The 24,501-nt window shown below is 35.0% G+C and overlaps 1 protein-coding gene across 1 annotated transcript; it reads right to left on the bottom strand.

The window, feature by feature from the left end:
* Positions 1-1,344: 1,344 nt before the first annotated feature.
* LOC144955972 (uncharacterized) lies at positions 1,345-21,946 on the bottom strand. Its single transcript, XM_078886234.1, has 5 exons — positions 21,897-21,946; positions 20,438-20,636; positions 6,936-7,050; positions 3,279-3,472; positions 1,345-1,571 (listed from the first exon to the last, which is right to left on the bottom strand). The coding sequence occupies exons 1-5, from the start codon at positions 21,944-21,946 to the stop codon at positions 1,503-1,505; spliced, it is 627 nt and encodes a 208-aa protein (XP_078742360.1). The 3' UTR covers positions 1,345-1,502.
* Positions 21,947-24,501: the final 2,555 nt, after the last annotated feature.

Raw genomic sequence — 24,501 nt, 5'->3', positions numbered from 1 at the left:
GATCTTAATAAATTGGTTGGTATGGAGGGGTCCGGATATCTCAGTTGGTAGAGCACTAGCTTTACTTGCAAAGTGACCAAGATCGATCCCAGATGCAGTCAACATTTTTTTCTACCTCATCCCCCTGTAAACCCAACAGTGAATGAGTAGCTTGATCTGTTAAATCTGGTGGAAAGTACTTTGAAATAGACTAGCGTTCAATCTAAAGGATAGAAAGCAATTGCTATTGTCCGCTTTGCACTTAGAAACCTGGAAAATCTCCGGGTGCTATTGGCTCTGAAGGACTGATTAAAACGATATGAAATTACGAAATTCAGGAGCAGGCACTGGTGTAAGATAAAAGTCTGAACAAGTGTGTATGAAAGGTGCCAGACAAAGCAAGAAAGACAAATACAACCAAAAAAAAAAAAAAAAAAAAGAAAAAAAAAAAAAAAAAAAAAAAGAGAAAAAAAAAACATCCCAAAAAGTCAGTCTACCTGTCTAGGGATCAAACCTCAGACCTTCTGATTACTGGTCAGACGTAACAGTCAATGTATAGTTAGTTTTGGGAGATGATATTGTTTTCTTGGTGAATCATCTGTCTGTTATGTACTGTTGTTTTGTTTACATAATATTATATCTGATTTGTGAACATTTGAGTGTGTTCCTCTTAGTGGGGACCTGTTCTAGTGTCTAGATGAGGCTTTTAGGTGATCTCAAACTAAATACTTCGACAGTGTGATCTTGGAATCTACAGCTGTTTCCCATTTGAATCAATTCCCCTTTGTCTTTCCTTTTCTTGGGTGCTTTAAGTGTAATTCAAGAACTTTTTACTTTCCCATTTTCGTCCTTTTTACTGGCGCTGTCATGACCTTAATATGTAACAAGCGCCGTAAAACCATTAAAAAAAAAACAAAAAAAAAAAACAACAAACAAAAACAAAAACAAAAACAAAACAAAAAAATCAAAACAAAAACAGACAAACAAATAAACGATGTAATGATGTCAGTATTGAAAATATAAATTAGACCCTATGAAACTTTTTCTTTGACAGTCGAATCTCTAAAAATAAATATTTAAATAAATTAAATGAGGAACACAACGATGTTTGATAAGAATTCGTTTTATTGATAACTGAAAGGCTCCTTATATATTGTTGATTATTGTTTGAAAAGGTTTGCAATATTCTTTTTTTTTCATTTCTTAAACAGACTTCTCCTCTTCCTCTCCTTCCTTTCTTCCTTTTCTTCTCTTCTCTTCTTTCTTCTTCTTCTTCTTCTTCTTCTTCTTCTTTCTTCTTCTTCTTCTTCTTCTTCTTCTTCTTCTTCTTCTTCTTCTTCTTCTTCTTCTTCTTCTTCTTCTTCTTCTTCTTCTTCTTCTTCTTCTTCTTCTTCTTCTTCTTCTTCTTCTTCTTCTTCGTTGCCGTCATCGTCTTCTTCTTAGTTGCCGTCATCGTCTTCTTCATTTTCTCCCTATTACTTTTTCATCAATCTACATATCCGATTATTCTTTCAGCCATTCCTTCAAAATGCTTGTGAAGTTAAAGATCCACTTGTGGAAGCAGCACTATTCATCTCTATAGAGCACGTAAGCTGAAGATAAAAGAAAGGAAAATTGATATGAAAACATGGTATCTTCTATTAAACAAAATCTGTGTGCAGGAAAATGTAGCCACTCTTCTCAACCAGGTCCTGGTTTTTTGGTTGCGGCTATGTGGTCTGGGTTCGAGCCCACTTGGAGCATATCTGAGGCTTTGGAAAAGGCTCTTTACTCACATTCGTACTCAGGTGTATAATGAGTACATGGCCGTTGACGGCGTCCTCTCTGTCGGAAAAAAAAATTAAGATGTGCACTTATTATTATTATTATTATTATTATTATTATTATTATTATTATTATTATTATTATTATTATTATTATTATTATTATTTATTATTATTATTATTATTATTATTATTCCTGCCCTCTCATTGGAAAACCCAATCATTTCTTCGTAAATACCTAATCGTTGAATAATGCTTTGAACGCGTTGAATAAAAAAATTATTAAACGATTGCAGAATATTTGCACACATTTCATTGGTGTGAATAAGGTGCAAAAGACAGCTGATTGGTAATTAAAAATAATCTTTTAGTTCGCATGAATAAAAATACAACGTTTTTAAAAAAAAGGTTGGGTCAAATTGTTATTAAAAGCAGATGGAGAAAGATAGAAATTATGGTGAATAGAAATACCAATACCATACCATTGGGTCACAAAATATCTCACAATCTTACTTGTAGGGGTGGAATAAACAAGCTCGCTGTGTTATCGGGCACGATAAAAATAAATCGTTTAATAAATACAAAGAGTCGTCTATTATTTCACCCCTCATAGTAACGCGTAATGATATCAAGTTTACAATTATAATTTGTGACGTCAGATTATCAAACGTTAAATTTCACTGAAATTAGATTTAGGAAAAAAAAGAAGTATCATTAAATATTTTTGAAAATGTCTTTTACTCAGAGATGACGAAATCAGAATCGACTGAGGGGTGGAATAAAAGATTTCTTTTACTCTTGTGTTTTGGAATTCGAACTTTGTTCCCAACACGCACTCGCAACCTCGTGCAGCGGTTGGGAACACGTCCGGAATAGCCTTCAATAGTCATGACGTCACTTCCCTCATAATGACGCATGGTAACTTAGTAACTGGCTCTAAACTATCGGAACAACGGCGGACGCCCTTATGAAATATTTCTCCGACGAGCATAAAAGTGTACCCAGAGGATATTATAAATATGATCATTTTTGACTTTTATACATACTGATCCCATGACAAAAGAAACGTCCTAGCCAGCAAGAATAAAAAGTACCAGTTTTCTTTGTTTAGAACCACGCTGCTCGCCGTTACTGGGCGACGTGACATCAGACTATTTTAAAAAAATTTAAAAATTGATCTTTTATATAGCGCACTATCCACTTAACGTGCTCAAAGCGCTTTACAAGGGGTCCCTGGTCAACAGCAACATTTAACATGTAGGACGAGACATGACGCCTGTTAGGCGATATTACAATTTTTCGGACAAAGACAACGCTGTTAACGGCCAGGTACTCATTTTACACCTGAGTACGGTGAGAGAATGTGAGTAAAGAGTCTTTTCCAAGGACTCAACTATGCGCCGAGCTAGGCTCGAACCCAGGACCTTCCGATCCGAAAGCGAGTGTCATACCACTAGACCACATAGCCGATTCCAATTCCAAAAAAAGCAAGAGTTTAATAATCGTATATCATTCCATCTATTTTGCCAAACTTACCATTCCCTTTGTAGGCAGATCTCTAAGAGAGATGACGGCTTCACCTGTTCCTTTTGTCAACATCTCGCTTGTCTGCGCCACACTGTCAACAAACCACGTGACTTTTACGTCACCATTGACCTTGACCGAGTCAAACTTGCAAGAGTACAAGTAGTCTACGTCCGGGCCCGATAATGTTGGTTTTTCTGATAGAGCTGGTTCCAAAGAGAGCGGGAAATAAGAACAACGGTGTTTTAAAAAATAATTAAATGTCAAATAAAGATTAATCTTCTGATTTTCTTGTTTTTGGCTTTAGAAATGCTCTTTAACCAGTTAATCGCACGTATTTAAAATTTGGTCAGAAAACGACAATAGATCACAAATGAAATTTTCTTGAAGAAATGAGTTACTGTAACAAATAGTATATCATTCATAAGTTATATTTCCTTCTATAAAGTTTTAAATAAAGAGATATTTCTCTATCGTCGATCTGGAATTTAGTGATGTATTTATGTCTTTATTGGATTTTGTTGTTGTAGTATCACTACTACATTTCTTCTGAACATAACTATGTATTATTCTCACGTCATTCTCAGTAAAACATTTATGATGGAGTTGCCAGCCTAGAATCCCTGTTATAAATAACCGAGTCCTGTTATCGATAACAAAAAGAGATGAAGTGAGTAGAAAAGTGCCAGAAGACAATAGAGAATAAAAATTTTCGCGGCGGTGGTGGGGTTTGAACCTGCGACCTTATTGGTACGACAACTCCGCCTGGCAGGTGAGAGCGTGGCTCTACCGTGTGAGCTATCCACGAATACAAAAATATTCGTATCAAACTCAGGTCATTTCTAGAGCTCTCTCTCACCCACTTCTGGAGACCGCGGGTTCGCTCGCCACACAACCATCGCGAAGTTATTTGACCAGCATTTAAGCTTAAGGGGCGGTTTGGGTCTAATTATTAGGAAAATCCTTCAAAAATTTGATTTTGAGATTTTGGTGGAAAATGATATTTTATTATCTTAGAAATAATATAATTGAAGTCCAAATTCTTAAAGTAGACTATAAAGGCACGAAAAACACAGTCGAAAATGGTACAGGTAGTAAGAAATGTGTGAAAAACGGGAAGCCATTTTGCTATTTTCTCAATATGTCAGTTTTCTAAGGGTATGGGAAACTGTGTCAAACGTTTCTCAGAATCTATTCAATGAAATTGTCTGAAATTTTCCACAGTTATCACAGAGATAATGTATTGTGTCACCATAGAGAGATTTTTTTGATAAGATTTGTGAATTTTAAATTATAATCCTAAATCTGAATTTTTTACATAAATTTTGTCATAACATTTTGATTCTCAACTTTGTAATGATCTTATAAAAATTCCATAAGCTAAAGCCGTAAAATCTCTCTATGGTGACACACTAGGGTACAATGTTGACAAGAGGGAAGAATATGGAGGTCAATTCTTCATTAGTTTTTGTGGAACGTTTGCCACAAGATTGTTATATTTTTTGATGTCAGGCCCCCAAATTTGATCGCAAAATGGGTATTGTCATGGTCTCAAGTGAGTAAAGAGCTACTCGACTATGCATAAAAATATATGTAGAATGAGGCCCCAGAATTTACTAGTTACTATAAATGAAAAACAATTAACGATTTGTTTACAATGAAATAAAAATAATGATGAAATTTAATTAAAAGAGATAAACAGTGATCGTGGCAGTTACAAATAGAGATATGAATATTTTACGTAACTTATGATAATATGTCAGGTTCGTAAGTTTACGTTTCCAGGCAGTTGATGGGCTTGGATGATCTATTCCTCTGATAACAGGATTGGACTCGTAAAATTCCACTTCCAGGCAATTGGTAAGAGGTTATAGTGTAGTACAGCGGGCTTGGGTTTGATCCTTGAAGATTATACAATCAAAGTTAAAAGCTCCGGCGTCTTAATGGTGTAGATATAATATCTACAAAGTCCCAAAAGATAAAAATCTTCCAGTATATATATAGGAATAGAGCGACTGGCCGTCCGGCATAGATTGTGGAGAGAAAGTGAGTGTCAAATGTTAGACCTATCAGCTTTTATAATAAGTGGCTACGTGACAGAATGGAGAACGAAAAGTATTCACTAATTAGAAATTAATTCGAGGGAAGGCTATAAAAGGAAAGACGATCTAATATTAGAAGGTAAAGTTTATCTAAGCCTACCGAAATATAACTGGAGTGAGATGAATTCAGTTCTTAATAAAATAAAATTTAATAAGATAATTGTGAACAATCTTTACTGTGACAGGTATCAACACAGATAATTTGAATTTTTCACCATAAATGTTGTTTTTTAACGTATATTGATGATACAGAATGATTAAAACCGCCCAATATAGGTAATTAAATTTTTTTTAGAAAAGACCCAAACCGCCCCTTAATAGCCAATATTCTCAACACAAACATAACATAGAAACGATTGAGACATTGAGTATGCTCCGGTGTATGGGGTGAATTTTTAATTCAGAAAAGTGAGTGGAGCAGGCACTTATGTTGGTAACAACAAGAGATGAAGTGAGTAGAAAAGTGCCAGAAGACAATAGATTAGTATGCGCTTGGCTGAGAAGCTCAAAACATTGCCATCCGGAAGTATAACGGACCAACACACAAAACGGTGTGTATCCATGAACGTTTATAGTCAGGTTAATACAGTTCAGTGAGCATTACTCATAAACGCGGATGGCAAAAACCAATAACAAAGGCCTGAGTGATGTCATCTTCGAACTATCTATACCGGCCGAAGTTCAGGGAAATAACCAAAATGACCTAAATCACTATTTAAAAATGATGTATGTTGTGTAGCACAGAGCAGTGACTAGTCTATAGATAGAATGCGCTTGGCCAAGGAGTTCACAACATTGCCATCCGGAAGTATAACGGACCAACACACAAACTCTGTGTAACCATGAACTTTTATAGTCTGATTAATACAGTTTAGTGAGAACAACTCACAAACGCGGATGGCAAAAACAATAACAAAGGCCTGAGTGACGTCATCTGCATACTATCTATACACGCGCGTGCGCCCACACATCCCCACACGCACACAAAAACACAAAAAGCATTCATGAACTACCTATCTAGGCCTAGCTTAGCTCCAGTAGCGTGGCGTGCTTACAGTATAAGGTGGTGCCAGAATCGGAAGAAAATGACTTACACTTACACATGCTATAGTTGTAAATACAAAAGAAAGAGAGAAAAAAAAATTTAAAGAAAAGACTTACTCAAATTATAAATAAGAGACGAATATTACCATTTCTCAGTTTTGTTTTAATTTAAATGCTGTAATCCATTTTAAAAAGATGGATGCGGTGCCAGGCACCAAATCAACCAATATAGCCACGCAATATAGCTCTCAGTTGTCATTAGATGTAGGCTTAGCTGAGCGTAATATACGCTAACACATTGTACTTGGAGATATTGAGTGGGCTTCACACCCCTGTTATAACCGATTAGGTTCTTAAAAGGCTTGCAATAGCCGGTAAATTTTACTAAAGGCAAAGAGGGAGAAAAACAATCAGTAATTTTAAAGACCCTTGTTATATGTGGACTTATCCACTGGTCCTACTGTACTCTTTTGAGGTTTCAGGCCACAAAATATATCTCGTTACAAAATTCGCCATGCCTCACCTGGTGGTGATGACCATTGAGTTACACTTTGGGTGACGTCACATAGCTGTTTGACGTCACTAGGATTTTTGGCACCATCGTTGTAACATTGATTGCCAATATGACAAGCTGTGTTCTGTATGAACAAAGAAAGAAAAGTATTCAAATTATCAACAAGTATTCTTCTTCTTTAAAAAAATCATCATGAGGATAATATAATAATAATAATAATAATAATAATAATAATAATAATAATAATAATAATAATAATAATAATAATAATAATAATAATGATGATAATGATGATAATGATGATGATAATGATGATGATAATGATAATGATAATAATAATAATAATAATAATAATAATAATAATAATAATAATAATAATAATAATAATAATAATAATAATGATGATGATGATGATGATGATGATGAAAATAATAATAATAATAATAATAATAATAATAATAATAATAATAATAATAATAATAATAATAATAATAATAATAATAATAATAATAATAAAAATAATAATGATAATTAAAAAAAAATAATAATAAAAATAATGATAATAATGATAATAATGAATAATAATATATAATAATAATAATAATAATAATAATAATAATAATACTAATAATAATAATAAGTACTACTACTACTACTACTAATTCTACTACTACTACTACTACTACAATAATAATAATAATAATAATAATAATAATAATAATAATAATAATAATAATAATATAATAATAATATTAATGATACTACTACTACTACTACTACTACTACTACTACTAATACTACTACTACTACTACTACTACTACTACTACTACTACTACTACTAATAATAATAATGATAATAATGATAAAATTAGACTTCAAAAGAGTTTCAAGCCTAAAAAGGTCTGTATTACGAATTGTGATCTTCTTGAAGTTGTTACTCGTTACTTATTCCATACAGGTTTGGATTAAAATGGCTCTTAAATTTAGTCAAGCAATCAAAACTCTGAGATTAAAAGTCGTTAGAAGTCTTGGGTTTCATTTACACTATACAGTAAGCGACAGACTGTCAAGTTTTGGAGGCGCGTTACACTCAACATGTCGTCCAAGAACTTCTCGAATTGCTGCTACCTGATGGATCAGACGACCTATCATACCAAAAAGATTATTGTAGCATAATTCAGAATTTATTATAATTAAAAGAAATACTTTTATACTTTTTCTTTACTGTCACCCTCGAATACGTCATTGTCGGAAAAAAATACCAAAAAGATTATTGTAGCATAATTCAGAATTTATTATAATTAAAAGAAATACTTTTATACTTTTTCTTTACTGTCACCCTCGAATACGTCATTGTCGGAAAAAAATACCAAAAAGATTATTGTAGCATAATTCAGAATTTATTATAATTAAAAGAAATACTTTTATACTTTTTCTTTACTGTCACCCTCGAATACGTCATTGTCGGAAAAAAATACCAAAAAGATTATTGTAGCATAATTCAGAATTTATTATAATTAAAAGAAATACTTTTATACTTTTTCTTTACTGTCACCCTCGAATACGTCATTGTCGGAAAAAAATACCAAAAAGATTATTGTAGCATAATTCAGAATTTATTATAATTAAAAGAAATACTTTTATACTTTTTCTTTACTGTCACCCTCGAATACGTCATTGTCGGAAAAAATACCAAAAAGATTATTGTAGCATAATTCAGAATTTATTATAATTAAAAGAAATACTTTTATACTTTTTCTTTACTGTCACCCTCGAATACGTCATTGTCGAAAAAAATACCAAAAAGATTATTGTAGCATAATTCAGAATTTATTATAATTAAAAGAAATACTTTTATACTTTTTCTTTACTGTCACCCTCGAATACGTCATTGTCGAAAAAAATACCAAAAAGATTATTGTAGCATAATTCAGAATTTATTATAATTAAAAGAAATACTTTTATACTTTTTCTTTACTGTCACCCTCGAATACGTCATTGTCGAAAAAAATACCAAAAAGATTATTGTAGCATAATTCAGAATTTATTATAATTAAAAGAAATACTTTTATACTTTTTCTTTACTGTCACCCTCGAATACGTCATTGTCGGAAAAAATACCAAAAAGATTATTGTAGCATAATTCAGAATTTATTATAATTAAAAGAAATACTTTTATACTTTTTCTTTACTGTCACCCTCGAATACGTCATTGTCGGAAAAAAATACCAAAAAGATTATTGTAGCATAATTCAGAATTTATTATAATTAAAAGAAATACTTTTATACTTTTTCTTTACTGTCACCCTCGAATACGTCATTGTCGAAAAAAAATACCAAAAAGATTATTGTAGCATAATTCAGAATTTATTATAATTAAAAGAAATACTTTTATACTTTTTCTTTACTGTCACCCTCGAATACGTCATAGTCGGAAAAAAATACCAAAAAGATTATTGTAGCATAATTCAGAATTTATTATAATTAAAAGAAATACTTTTATACTTTTTCTTTACTGTCACCCTCGAATACGTCATTGTCGAAAAAAATACCAAAAAGATTATTGTAGCATAATTCAGAATTTATTATAATTAAAAGAAATACTTTTATACTTTTTCTTTACTGTCACCCTCTATTACGTCATTGTCAAAAAAAATACCAAAATAACAAAACAATACAAAGACCAAAAATTAAAAAGAAATATCAACAAATCCAGCAATGAAAAAAACAACAACAAAAAAAACCAGAAAAGAAGTCATAACAACCAAAACATATAAAAAATAATTTAAAAAATACCCCCCCCCCCCCCAAAAAAAAAAAAAAAATAAAAACCATAGAAAAAACAATCTGACCAAATCAACCCCCCCCCCCCCCCGAAATAAAAAAGAAAAAAAAAACAACAACAACAAACAAAACAAAACATATCCGAACTGATAAAAGCTCTGTTTCAAAAAATATGTTTCAAAATTGAATGAATGTAGAAAAACAGCTGCTTTCTCTATATTGCATTGTGTCAGGTTTGAATTTTCAAAGAAAGAAGAAAAAAAATGAAACTTGCTTATTTCTATAATTATCTACAAATAAAGCATCTAGATATGCATTTTTGAAATTCATTGAAAGAATATTCATGCTCTACAGCTGTCGGCGGGCATTCAAATTACTGCTCGGGTAATCCTTTCTTTAAAAAAATATAGCATTGTGGAGAACATTGTGCTTATTTGAGTCAATAAAAATAATGATACGGCTCACAACTCTACTGAAAGATTTGAAAATTAGAAATGTATTTTTTACAGATAGATAAACAGATAACTTGATTTCCTTTTATAATTTAAAGTCAGTTTGAAAATTCTTTGAGTCACACAGATATAATAAAATATGTACCGACGACACTAACACTCTCAAAATCAACCAATTTCGTCACTGTAAAAAGTTGTCAGTTTGCTCAATCTGTTTATGACATCAAGTATTATTATTACTTCCGTTGTGTTGTTGATTTAGCGGTGATCAGTGTTGTTATGTAGTAGTATGTTTGTCATGGTCTCAAGTGAGTAAAGAGCTACTCGACTATGCATAAAGATCTATGTAGAATGAGGCCCCAGAATTTACTAGTTACTATAAATGAAAAACAATTAACGATTTGTTTACAATGAAATAAAAATAATGATGAAATTTAATTAAAAGAGATAAACAGTGATCGTGGCAGTTACAAATAGAGATATGAATATTTTACGTAACTTATGATAATATGTCAGATTCGTAAGTTTACGTTTCCAGGCAGTTGATGGGCTTGGATGATCTATTCCTCTGATAACAGGATTGGACTCGTAAAATTCCACTTCCAGGCAATTGGTAAGAAGTTATTGTGTAGTCCTTTGACAGCGGGCTTGGGTTTGATCCTTGAAGATTATACAATCAAAGTTAAAAGCTCCGGCGTCTTAATGGTGTAGATATAATATCTACAAAGTCCCAAAAGATAAAAATCTTCCAGTATATATATATAGGAATAGAGCGCCTGGCCGTCCGGCATAGATTGTGGAGAGAAAGTGAGTGTCGAATGTTAGACCTATCAGCTTTTATAATAAGTGGCTACGTGACAGAATGTAGAACGAAAAGTATTCACTAATTAGAAATTAATTCGAGGGAAGGCTATAAAAGGAAAGACGATCTAATATTAGAAGGTAAAGTTTATCTAAGCCTACCGAAATATAACTGGAGTGAGATGAATTCAGTTCTTAATAAAATAAAATTTAATAAGATAATTGTGAACAATCTTTACTGTGACACCCCCCACCCACGTTTAAAATATACTCTTTAACCATTATGGGAAAGATAGATTTTACAAACGGAAGTAAATTTACTATCATGATACTCTAGCATTAATCCATTGTTATGATTTGTGATACAATTAAATTATTTATTAACTAGACATGGAAATGTTTATATTAACGTAGGTATATGAATGGGTGACAATAACAATGAAAGATTGTGATTACAAATCATTGTGATGAATAACATGATGGCAATGTGATTACAAATCATTGTGATAAACAATAGTGATGGCAATGAAGCATGATTTAAGTCGATGATATGAAGGTAATTTACTGAATGAAATGAATGAAAATGTAAATGGAATATTGACATTTCAATTATTAATCATAAATGAGTGAGAATTCATAACAATAATAGATAAAGAGAAGATTTCCCAAATCATGAATGGGTATGGTATATATATCCAAACAATACTCAATGTTACATTAAGTTGGGTCATCATGTTTACAAATAAAATTATCGAAATTGTGCGTTCTGATTTGGCATAATTTGCGAGGTAACTAACAGTATGCATGGGAGGTTGTTATACCCTTCTCACGTGTTTACACTAATCGAGAAAGTAGGTCGGCGTGAATATTTTCACAGTCTGGTATGTGAGAGATACTGAAAGTGTAATTTTGCAAAAATAGACTCCACCTTAGTACTCTACTATTATTCATTTTGTTATTTCTTATGTACGTGAGTGGTTTATGGTCCGTTTCGACCACAAACTCTTTTAGCAGTAGATATCTGCTGAATGTCTTTAAAGCAAAGACGATGGCCAGTCCTTCACGCTCTATTACAGAGTATCGTGATTCTCTGTCCAATAATTTTCTGCTTGCATATAAGCAAGGCATTAGAGTTCCCTCATGCTCCTGTAATAGTACACCTGCGATGCCCTTATCAGACGCGTCAGTTCTTACAACAAATTCTTTTGACATGTCGGGTAATTTAAGAATTGGTTCTGAACAGAGTAATGCCTTTAATTGGTTAAAGCTATTCTGACACGCTTCTGTCCAAACAATTTTATTCGGTGACCCATTCTTTGTCAGATTTGTTAGCGGTGTCGCGATGTGCACGAAGTTGTAAATGTATTTCCTGTAAAAATTTAGGAGCCCAAGTACTTTGCGTACTTCTTTTTTTGTCTTAGGTGGTTGCAATTGTGCGATTTTTGTTTGTTTTTCTGTCTCGGGTGTCTGTGTCCCATTACCAACGGTATGATCAATCCTGCATTTGAAGCTTCGATATTAGTAAACATAGGTTGCGACACTGTGTCTCTATCAAAATATTTTTTTAGCATATTTGCATGGAATGTCTTTGTTGTGTTGTTAATTTTAATCTCGTAATTAACATTAGATTTTACTGCTGTTATTTTGAATGGTCCTTTCCATGTAGCTAAAAGTTTACTCGAGTCATCGGGTAAGAGTATTAGTACTTTGTCACCAATCTCAAATTTTCTTGACTTGCTTTTTCGATCGGAGTATTCCTTGTATTTCTCTGCTTTTTTAGTGACGGATTCCTGTGCTAGCTTACATGTATCCTCTATTTTGTCTTTCAGGTTTCTTACATATTCGTAAGCAAACATAATTTCGTTATTGTCCTCCTCATTCCCTTTACAATGTCGGCTACTATATTGATCGGGCCGCGAGGTGATCGTCCATACATCAACTCAAATGGGGAGTAGCCTGTAGATTCTTGGGGTATTTCTCTATATGCAAATAGGATTGCTGGTAAGTATCTGTCCCAATCATCTGGTTTTTCTGCTGACACTTTTCTTAACATATTCTTTAGAGTGCCATTAAATCTTTCACAAAGACTTGGGGGTGGTAGGGGGTTGTGAATGAGTGTTGGATTCCCATGAGTTTCATGGTTTCATGCATCATATGTGATGTAAATTGGGGTCCATTGTCCGACAGTATCTCATTTGGTATGCCTATTCTAGTAAAAATTGTCATCAATGCTTCAGCTATGTGATCCGATGTAGTTGATTTCAATGCTATCGCTTCTGGCCACCTGGTTGCGTAATCGACTAGTGTTAGTATGTGTGTATGGTTTCTATCTGATTTTGTTAAAGGGCCTATAATGTCGATTGCAACTTTTTGAAAAACTTTTTCAATAACTGGGGTTGTCTCTAATGGCAATCTCGGTATTCTGCCTTTTGCGACTCTTCTTTGGCATGTGTCACACGATTTCACATATTCTCGGACGTCTTTAGTAATTCCAGGCCATGTGAAATTCTCGGATATTCTCTTCAATGTGGAAGAGCTCCCAAGATGTCCAGAAGTTATTGAATCGTGCGCTATTCCAAGGATTTTGTTTCTGTAAATACTCGGCGTGACCAGTTGTTTAGCTATTTTGTTTCTTTTCCTATGTAACCTGAACAGAATATCTTTTTCAATGATGTATTCAAATTTTGATTTCGTCCCTTTGTTTGCGATATTGAAATATGAAGTTAAAGTCGGGTCCTTTTTCTGTTCTTCGATGAACGTGTTCCTGTCAAATTGTTGTGGTTCTAAAGAAATAGTCATTGGCTTCTCTGTTGTCTTAGTCATCTTTCTTGTTTCTGCTAGACAAGCTGTTTCTTGGGTTAATGACCATTCTTTTACATCTGTTGGGTTGTCTTTAAGACCTTTTATATTGCCAACAATAACATCAGCGACGGGGTTGGGAAGTATACAGCATTCCACTATTCCTGTATAGTATGGGGTTTCTATGTACACGTTAGCTGTTTCAAAGGTTTCGACTGTGCCACTGAATGTGATGCATTGTACCGTTTTTCCAGTTTTGTCTTCGTCATTGATCAAAGATGCTTTTATTCCTACTGTACTGCGTCTCTCAATATTTTGCAATCAGTTCCATTAGCTTTGCCTTCACAAAAAAATAGCGATCCTGATTTGTGAGTTTGTGTTAAAAGTGACATACCTTTCACGCAATACACATTTATATTTTCTCCTGACATTACTCGTGTCTGATTATTTACACTTGTTTGGAGTGATGCATTTGCAGTTTCTTTAGGATATCCCACGATTTTGTAACATTTGTCTGCTGTGTGGCCTTTCATTCCACAATATTGACATTTAATTATAGGTTTGTTGGTTTTCTTATACTCAGTATTATTGTCAGTGCTATTTCTTGTTTTGTTTTGATAGGGTCGGCTATGGTCTCTATTGAACTGTTTGTTCCATGGTTTGGTATTATGATCATCTTGTTTCACTTGCGTGTTCCGAGTGATTGATCGGCTCGTTCTATTTGAGTACTGAACTTTAGGTGTACATGGACTCTGAGCAGCGGCAGCGTAGTATGGTTCCTTCAATGTTCTGCTAAGGGGTGTCAATGGATGTGCGCTGTTAAAGTTTTCTGCGTAGATTTTTAATTTGTCCAAGTTTTCTGGCTTTCTCTCTTTAAAGAATGCGACTAAATCTGGGTTGCAAGCTTGATAGATTCGATTCTTCAGCGTGAGATAGTAAAGGCCTGCAAAGTCGTCTTGTTTTACGTTTGCCAACTCAAGCCACCGATTTAGAAATTGAGGAATTCGGTTCACGAATGTATTAAAGTCTTCTCCACTTTCCGGTTTTGCAGTGTGAAACCTTTCCTGGTAACCATCTTCCGTTAATCTAAATCTTTTTAGTAGAGCGTCTTTAATTTTACCATAGTCATCTGCATCTTTAGTTGTTAAGGTATAGAAAACTTTTAGCGGTTCTCCAGATAAGCAGTTAATCAAGGCTGTGGCCCATTTGCTATCTGGCCAACAATAACCTTTAGCCTGAACTTCGAATCGGTGTAAGAAGGATTCTAAACAGTCTGAGCGTTCATCGTATGTTGGCATGCGTGGAAGTTTCACGAAAAATTCATCACTATTATTATGTTTTCTTTCATGACCGGTTTTTGTTTTTTCAATTTCCAGCATCATTTGGGTCCTTTTGGTTTCTTCTTCTGCTAAAGCTATTTGTCTTTTTAGTTCCCTTTCTTGGACTCTTTCTTCTCGTTCTTCTCTACGTATTCTTTCTTCATGTTCTTTTTCTTCTCTACGTATTCTTTCTTCATGTTCTTTTTCTTCTCTACGAATTCTTTCTTCATTTTCTTCTCTACGAATTCTTTCTTCATGTTCTTTTTCTTCTTTTACTTTGTCTTCACACCATGAAAATATTCTTTCATGGGGTATTTCTAAGTCCTTTGCGAGACTTAAGTATCTTTTATATTCTTCCATGTTGCAATAAATTAGTTACGATATTTTATATATATTATATTGACAGGATACTGTTACTGACTGTTTTATTTATTTACACTTACTGGAATGAACTGTTCTATTTTTAGAAATCTCTCTCTCTTATTTCAACTTATTATGTATGTTGAATTTGATGCCTTTTATCGTGATATCTTATAAAGCAATGTGTCAATACAATGCGGAGTTATGACTTGAGTCAATAACAATGTGTCAATCGCGTGTACTCTAAACTATGTTACTACGAAAAATGTATCACCAATGTGTGTGACTCGTCGTTAGTTTGTGTACAATTATTCGCAATGACGCTAATATACTAGAGTGTGATAACAATAATAGGATGCCAAAATAATCCCAAGTTATCTATCACTAAATATAACACGACGGCTAGTAGACTCCTTTTATTATTATTTAGTTTTTAAAGACTCACTTTTCAGAACATAATATATATAAGTGGTTTTCGGTAACAGTAATATGCCAAAAATGCATTTAAAACAAATCACTATGCAAAACAAATCACGATGTCTATAGTTACTATGTGATGCCCAACTCATGTAAAAGAGAATAATGAAGGATATATTTACCAACTCAGTTCGTGGCTGGGATCTCTCTCTTGTTCAATGGTTGTTCAACAATTGTAATTAGGCATTGAAGAGTGTTTAACAGTGATGTCTGAAATACAAAACAATAAAATATCGTAAGATTTACAATAGTTACAAAATGTGTTCACAACACTGAGTGATTGGATGATAGGTGAATGAATCGTTGTGGAATGTAAACATATTGAAAACAATTCATGAATGAGGCAAACAACAAAATGAAATGAGTGATATAATAACAAAGTGGACAAGGAATGAATGAATGAATGAAAAACTGAGTGAATAGATGAATGAATGAATGGATAATGTATGAATGAAAGAATGAAGGGAGGAATTAATGTATGAATGATTGGATAAATGAGTGAATAAACGAATAAATGGATGAATGAATGAATGAATAAATAAATGAATGAACAATGAATGAATGAATAATTTATAAATGAATAAATGAATGAAGGAATGAATCAATAAAATGCTATTCAATTTGAATGAAAGAATGAATGGATAAATTGCTATTCCATTTAAATGAAGAAATGAAAAAGAAAAAAAAATAATCCTGTAAATAGGGAGTTCAATTAAAATATGATCAAGTGGGGCAATTAAGAGTTTTACAATTTAAACTTTAAAGTTAGATGAAATAGATATAAGTAACTAAATAAATTCAATTCTTTATATGTGTCCCCTCCAAAATGTCATGGTCTCAAGTGAGTAAAGAGCTACTCGACTATGCATAAAGATCTATGTAGAATGAGGCCCCAGAATTTACTAGTTACTTATAATGAAAAACAATTAACGATTTGTTTACAATGAAATAAAAATAATGATGAAATTTAATTAAAAGAGATAAACAGTGATCGTGGCAGTTACAAATAGAGATATGAATATTTTACGTAACTTATGATAATATGTCAGGTTCGTAAGTTTACGTTTCCAGGCAGTTGATGGGCTTGGATGATCTATTCCTCTGATAACAGGATTGGACTCGTAAAATTCCACTTCCAGGCAATTGGTAAGAAGTTATTGTGTCCTTTGACAGCGGGCTTGGGTTTGATCCTTGAAGATTATACAATCAAAGTTAAAAGCTCCGGCGTCTTAATGGTGTAGATATAATATCTACAAAGTCCCAAAAGATAAAAATCTTCCAGTATATATATAGGAATAGAGCGACTGGCCGTCCGGCATAGATTGTGGAGAGAAAGTGAGTGTCGAATGTTAGACCTATCAGCTTTTATAATAAGTGGCTACGTGACAGAATGGAGAACGAAAAGTATTCACTAATTAGAAATTAATTCGAGGGAAGGCTATAAAAGGAAAGACGATCTAATATTAGAAGGTAAAGTTTATCTAAGCCTACCGAAATATAACTGGAGTGAGATGAATTCAGTTCTTAATAAAATAAAATTTAATAAGATAATTGTGAACAATCTTTACTGTGACAATGTTCTAATTGCATGTATGTTTGTGTGTGTGCGTGTGTGTGTGTGTTTGTGTGTGTGTTGTGTGTGGTGTATACATGTGTGTGTGTGTGTGTGTGTGTTGGCATTTTTCAGCAAATCGTGCCATTCATAGTGATATTATTCACTTGATCACATGAAGGTATTCGGATTTACACAAATTTTAAACAAGTTTCACCGATTAACAACGTCACTAATATTACTGCTGATATTACGGTCGTTTTTATGCCATCGATGTGATAATTATTGCCCTGGCAAATATTTAATTAAACCTTGTCAGCGAACTGTCAATTGTATCTGTCTAGCTTCTAGCCCGAACAAACTTTATTTTTCGCGTTTGCTTCAGATTTTCTTTTGACCTCACATAAGTTAGGTAAAGGGGAGACATTCCGAAAGCTCCTACATCCCCAGTATTCTTTAAATTTGTATTTTCACCGTTGATCTTTTGTCAGGCGTTTATTTATTCAATTTGTCATCATATAGATTTGTGAGGATTTTTTTCTATTAGGGTTAGTCATAAGTCTTAGTAAAGGTGCTAGGAGGGAGACATTCCGAAAGCTCCTACCTCCCCAGTATTCTTTCAATTTGTATTTTCACTGTAGATCTTTTGACAGGCGTTTATTTATTCAATTTGTCATAATAAAGAAGCATTTTAAAAACACTAGAACAAACCTTGATAGATTTGTGAAAGTTAAAAATTTCCTAATTTGACCATTCTTTTGATTTGTGAAGTATTGAAAGGTAGTGCAAAGCAGTCCGAGGTTTGTTTTTTTTTTCTATTAGGGTTAGTCATAATTCTTGGGTGTTTATTTTCCTATTAGGGTTAGTTAAAGGTAGTCTAGGTTTTACTTTTTCTTGGGATTGGTTGAGGGAATATTATTTAAGTTGTTTACCTTTGTAGAAGCTTTCGGAAGGCCTCCCAAGTCAAGCGTGGTAAAGACTTGTGACTTATTGATATTGATATCTACTGACTGATAAACTAAAATCATGCCGAATAAAGAATGGCAGCGACGACAAGCACATCGATTAAAGTGTGCATCTAATCGTAATCAAGCTAATCAAGCAATATCGAATGAAAATAGTTCTTTCCCCGCGAAATTGCGGGCTTTTTACTAGTAATAGTAAATAGAAATAATGAATGAATAAATGAATATGGCTGCGCTGTCTCTATGGACGCTTGCTGTGAATGTGTGTGTTACTTCGAGTGTGTCAGTGTGTTTCTATGGACGCTTGCCGTGAATGTGTGTGTGTGTGTTACTTCGAGTGTGTCAGTCTGTCTCTATGGACGCTTGTCGTGAATGTGTGTGTTACTTCCAGTGTGTCAGTCTGTCTCTATGGACGCTTGCCGTGAATGTGTGTGTGTTACTTCGAGTGTGTCAGTCTGTCTCTATGGACGCTTGCCGTGAATGTGTGTGTGTTACTTCGAGTGTGTCAGTCTGTTTCTATGGACGCTTGTCGGGAATGTGTGTGTTACTTCGAGTGTGTCAGTCTGTTTCTATGGACGCTTGCCGTGAATGTGTGTGTGTTACTTCGAGTGTGTCAGTCTGTTTCTAGTATCAAGTTGGTCAATTGTTTCCATAAATCTCTGCCCAGTGTTCTACTTAGCTTTTGAAGGTCATCATGTGTGTTAAGGTGCTGAGGCAATTGGATGTTTCCTTGTGTTGTTGACATCAGTTCTTCGGTTGTTGTGTCTAAGTATATTTGATGTTTTTTGAGATCTTCATTCATCAATGTTGTTGGAAGTGAAGTTGATGTACGCCCTCTGTTTTGGCTCCTTGTTTGAAGAATCATTCATCGAGCTTTGCGCTGGAACATTTTCATCTCGTCGGAGCACGTGTCCGAACCGTTTCCACGTTTGCTGCTTTATTCGCGTACTGACTGGTTGTACTCTGCATCTGTCATATATATCCTCATTACTAATTTTGTCTGGCCAATGTACCCCATGCCAATAACTCGTCTCCATGGCTTCCACAGTCATGACGTCACTTCCCTCGTAATGACGCATAGTAACTTAGTAACTGGTTCTAAACTATCGGAACAATGGTGGACACCCTAATGAAATATTTCTCCTACGAGCATAAACGTGTATCCAGAGGAGAAAAACATTATACATCTGATCATGTTTTGACTTTTATACATTCTGATCACATGACATATGAAACGTTCTAGCCAGAATGAAGAATAAAAAGTACAGATTTTCTTTGTTTAGAACCACGCCATTGCTGGGCGACCAGACATCAGACTATTGAATCCAATTGTTTGCGATGAAGGGAGTCCAGGGTGTCCAAATTCTTTTTTCTAAGACCCCACGTACCCAGTTGTAATAGTAATAATAGTATGTACTAATAATGTAATAATAGTAAATTCAAGATTCAAAATAAGACTCCCTATATTTATTCATACTCAAGGAGTAATTTGTCTTTAGGGTCTATTCCTGGGAAGACAGGAATAAGCCAGCCTTAGTCGCAGTGCAGTGCCGCAAAATGAGCTAGGGCGAGGTGATAATTATCAAAGTAGAGACTCGTGAGGTCTCAGGTTTGAGAGTTTAAGCCAAGATGAGGTTTATTTAATTCGCTCACAGTTTGAAAGGCCATTTTTCGGACACAATATTTAAACACTTGTCTTTCCAAAGTGGTCTAGTTGTATGACTCTCGCTTTCGGATCGGAAGGTCCTGAATTCGAACCTCGCTCGACGCATAGTCCTCACATTCTCTCATCGTAATCGGTTGTAAAAAGAAATGGGTACCCAGCTGTTTACAGTGTTGTTTCTGTCGAAAAAATTGATAATATCGCCTAACAGGCGTCATGTCTCGTTCAACGTGTTACGTGTTGCTGTCAGTCAGGGACCCTTTGTAAAGCGCTTTGAGCACGTTTAGTGGATACTACGCCATATAAAAAAATCACAAGCTCACGATTAAAGAACTCACCTTCTGTTTGCAGGACTTGTCGGTACAGTCGAGGCAAGTTGAATTAAACACCCTGATCTCAACACTGTTTCCGAACAACTTTCCATCGTTACTGGCCGATACTTTGTACAGTTGATTCGAAGCATCGGCAAAGATTTTTAAAGACATAATAAACAGTTGGAATTTATATGAGCCAAGGTCAAAAAGTGCCAAATGCCAACTGTTTATTATATGAGCCAAGGTCAAAAAGTGCCAAATGCCAACTGTTTATTATATGAGCCAAGGTCAAAAAGTGCCAAATGCCAACTCTTATATTGATGAAGTTTCTAATTTTGTTCCAATGTTATTGTTGCTGCTCGAAGCTCGAAGCTCGAAGACATAAATAGCAATGTGAAATTGAATGTAAGCTTCAATTTAATATACGGATATAGATAATATGGACGTTTCAGGTTTCCCCTTTATCAACAAAACAGGATGAATGAAACACTACAGACGAATGGGATAATATGGTAGTGGCGTTAAGATTAATTCATCTTAACAATGCCACTACCACATTATTCATTCGTCTGTAGTGTTTCATTCATCCTGTTTTGTCGATAAATTGGAAACCCGAAACGTCCATTTTATCTGTTTTCGTATATTAAATTGAGGCCTACATTCAATGTCACATTGTTATTTGATATTGTTCCAAAAGGGCATATGTTATAGTTCGAGCCTTAAATTTTGTTATTTTAATCACTGAAACATGATATGTGAAGCTTGTGACCCAAAATTTGACAACACAAACATGCCAAGTGTCCACGGTGTCACTTCTGATCGATGACGACAAATATATCACAGAAAAACAACTCAAAAACTTCGCAACCACATACAGCTGTATTTTCAAGATTTAAAAAAAAAAGAGCTTTATATAGCGCAATATCCACTAAACGTGCTCAAAGCGCTTTACAAGGGGTCCTTGGCCAACAGCAACAATCAACATTTAGGACAGGACATGACGCCTGCTAGGCGATATTACATACAATTTCTTTCGACAGAGACAACGCTGTTAACGGCCAGGTACCATTTTAACCTGAGTACGGTGAGAGAATGTGAGTAAAGAGCCTTTTCCAAGGATTCAACAATGCGCCGAGCGAGGCTCAAACCCAGGACCTTCCGATCCGAAAGCGAGTGTCATACCACAAGACCACCAAGTGGACCAGATGGCTCATAGTTATCAATTAGAGAAGTTTCAACCTTAAAACACGGATGTGTAGACGATAGAAAGGCTTTGCGATGAACACCCCAAGGACAGAAGAAGCGAGGCTGCCCCAAGGAGACCTGGGCCTGGAGACGTACCGTGGAGAGGGACCTAAAGCAAAGAGGTCGATCCCTCAAGGTGGCCCCAAGAAAAACAGCTGACAGGACCAGGTGAAGATCCCTTGTAGCGCCTCAAGTGCCAGCTGGCCCAGAGAGGATTGAGTGAGTGATATTACCTTACCTCACCCGAATTCCATCTCCCTTCAGAGATTGAATGTCATGGAACGCCATTCTTCACGCTCAAGGGCCATGTTAATTAAGAATAAAAATTTGAGCTTTGAATAGCGCAATATTAACTACAAGTGCTCAAAGCGCTTTGCAAGGGACCTAAGCCAACAGCAACACTTAACATGCAGGGCAAGATGTGACGTCCGTGTAAGGCTCTATCACAAACTTCTTTCTACATAGAATATGACGTAACTGGTCAGGTACTCATTTAACAATCGAGTGCGTTGAGAGAATCTGAGTAAAGAGCTTTTACAAAGGACTCAACTCTGCGCCATCTAGAGCCGGACTCGAACCAGGGGCCTTCCTATCCGAAGGCGAGTGTCATACCATAAGACAAGCAAAGCCGCCCATATTTATAGTTATCTAATCCGCCATCATAGATATATTTTCGAGTTAAAGGAAACGATCCGACTAGATTTTGCATTTCTCATTAAAAGACGTGTCGTTTATGGATCGTTCCCGTGTTAGTGGACACGCGGCCTTACTGTTACTTGAGTAGCTACAGCACAGGACCATTACACTGTATATAAACTGATTGACCCCCGTTGTTTATTTGGAAAGTCTTGTGTAGTTTATATCTGTGACCTACATAGTAAATTTTAGTTCCATTAGTAAATAAATTGTGTTTGAAAATTGGTGATGGTTGATGATGATTATGATGAAATATCGGGTGAAATATCAAATATCGGGTGAAATAATAATGAACTCATAAAATAAATTCCTTTTACTCACCCGGGGAAAAATTTGTCTCTAGGGTCTATTCTAAAGGAAGACTGGAATAACCCAGGCGTCAGCCGCAGTGCAGCGCCACAAACTGAGCTAGGGCGAAGTTACTTGCTCAAGGCCACACAGCGCAGCGGCAGGTGATCGAACTCGGTACCGTTCGGGTACGAAGCAAAGACCGTACCGCTGAGTCACCTTATCTTGGTCCTTTTGAAGGACGACTTTACTGGTCGAATTTTTGAATACATGTCCCCTCCCCCCTCCCTCCCCAGAGTATGCCAGTTTAGGGGTGGGATTTAAAAAACAATAGATCTTTTATACAGCACAATATCTACTCAACGCTCAAAGCGCTTTACAAAGGGTCCCTGTCCAACAGCAACACATAACATGTAGAACGAGACATGACGCCTGTTAGGCAATATTATAATTTTTTCCCCACAAAAACAACGCTGTTAATGGCTAGGTACTCATTTTACACCTGAGTACGGTGAGAGAATATTAGTAAAGAGCCTTTTCCAAGGATTCAACAATGCGCCGAGCGAGGCTCAAACCCAGGACCTTCCGATCCGAAAGCGAGTGTCATACCACAAGACCACATAGCCTCAAAAGAACGTAACTGATGAGTAGCACAGAAAGAGAACGACTCACCAGTCTTGGGTAGATGACATGCTATCCTTCCTGACGTCAGATAGTCAACAGTCACAGTAACGGGTTTTCCCATTGCATGGCCGTTATCCTTAGGAAAAATAAATTATTAACAGTCGATTAGCACACTGATGCCCATTCTTATAACTGCCTCATTTTTAGGCGTGTTGCTATGGTAACGTCTGCCATTTTGGTCTCTTTTTACATGATTTTGAATTGAAATATTTCCCAGCTTCACAATTCGGCACACTGATGCCCATTCTTATAACTGCCTCATTTTTAGGCGTGTTGCTATGGTAACGTCTGCCATTTTGGTCTCTTTTTACATGATTTTGAATTGAAATATTTCGCAGCTTCATAATTCGGCACACTGATGCCCATTCTTATAACTGCCTCAATTTTAGGCGTGTTGCTATGGTAACGTCTGCCATTTTGGTCCTTTTTACATGATTTTGAATTGAAATATTTCGCAGCTTCATAATTCGGCACACTGATGACCATTCTTATAACTGCCTCATTTTTAGGCGTGTTGCTATGGTAACGTCTGCCATTTTGGTCTCTTTTTACTTAATTTTGAATTGAAATATTTCCCAGCTTCACAATTCGTCACACTGATGACCATTCTTGTAGCTGCCTCATTATAAGTGTGTTGCTATGGTAACGGCTACCATCTTGGTCTTTATTTACATAATTTTTAATTGAAATATTTTAAGGCTTAATAATAATCTTTTCGCAACGGCCCCATTAGATACTGTCGCCTATGCCTTTCATGAAGGAATATTTATAATCCATCAAACAAGATGTCTGATGTCAACAGGAATCACCCATACAACCTCAGCTAATATTATTATGAAAACATGAAGTTTAAATATTTTTTCATATATGTAAAATAAATTTGACAACATTTTATATCTCATAGATTACAACATTCATTGCGATTGTTCTAAAGAAGAGCAACGTGAAGAAGAAATGGTAGGAAAGTTGGAAATATCACGAAGTCTACCTATTTGCGGTGTGTTTCATAGGTAAAACCTTGTGCCTCCCCCCCCCCCCCCACACACACTCTTCGTCAAACCCTCGTATTCCATAATAGAAAATTAAAACATTAATGGGAATACGATTATGCTGAGTAAATACAACCAACACCAACTCACGTCGACAGCTTGAACTTGACATGCAAGGTCATCTGA

Source organism: Berghia stephanieae, chromosome 10 (assembly GCF_034508935.2).
Source record: "Berghia stephanieae isolate SIO BIC M18660-M18661 chromosome 10, UCSD_Bste_1.3, whole genome shotgun sequence".
In the NCBI taxonomy this organism is placed as follows: domain Eukaryota; kingdom Metazoa; phylum Mollusca; class Gastropoda; order Nudibranchia; family Aeolidiidae; genus Berghia; species Berghia stephanieae.
The sequence above is the reverse complement of the archived record's forward strand: the minus strand, read 5'-3'. Positions and strand labels throughout refer to the sequence as shown.

Bases quoted from the DNA above. Each gene is read 5' to 3' on its own strand.
- LOC144955972 (XM_078886234.1), bottom strand. From the start codon at position 21,946: ATGGCGTTCCATGACATTCAATCTCTGAAGGGAGATGGAATTCGGGTG. The intron at 7,051-20,437 runs GTGAGTTCTTTA...TTGTTCATACAG, and splicing joins ACAAGTCCTGCAAACAGAAG to AACACAGCTTGTCATATTGG. The intron at 3,473-6,935 runs GTGAGGCATGGC...CTTTGGAACCAG, and splicing joins TCAATGGTCATCACCACCAG to CTCTATCAGAAAAACCAACA.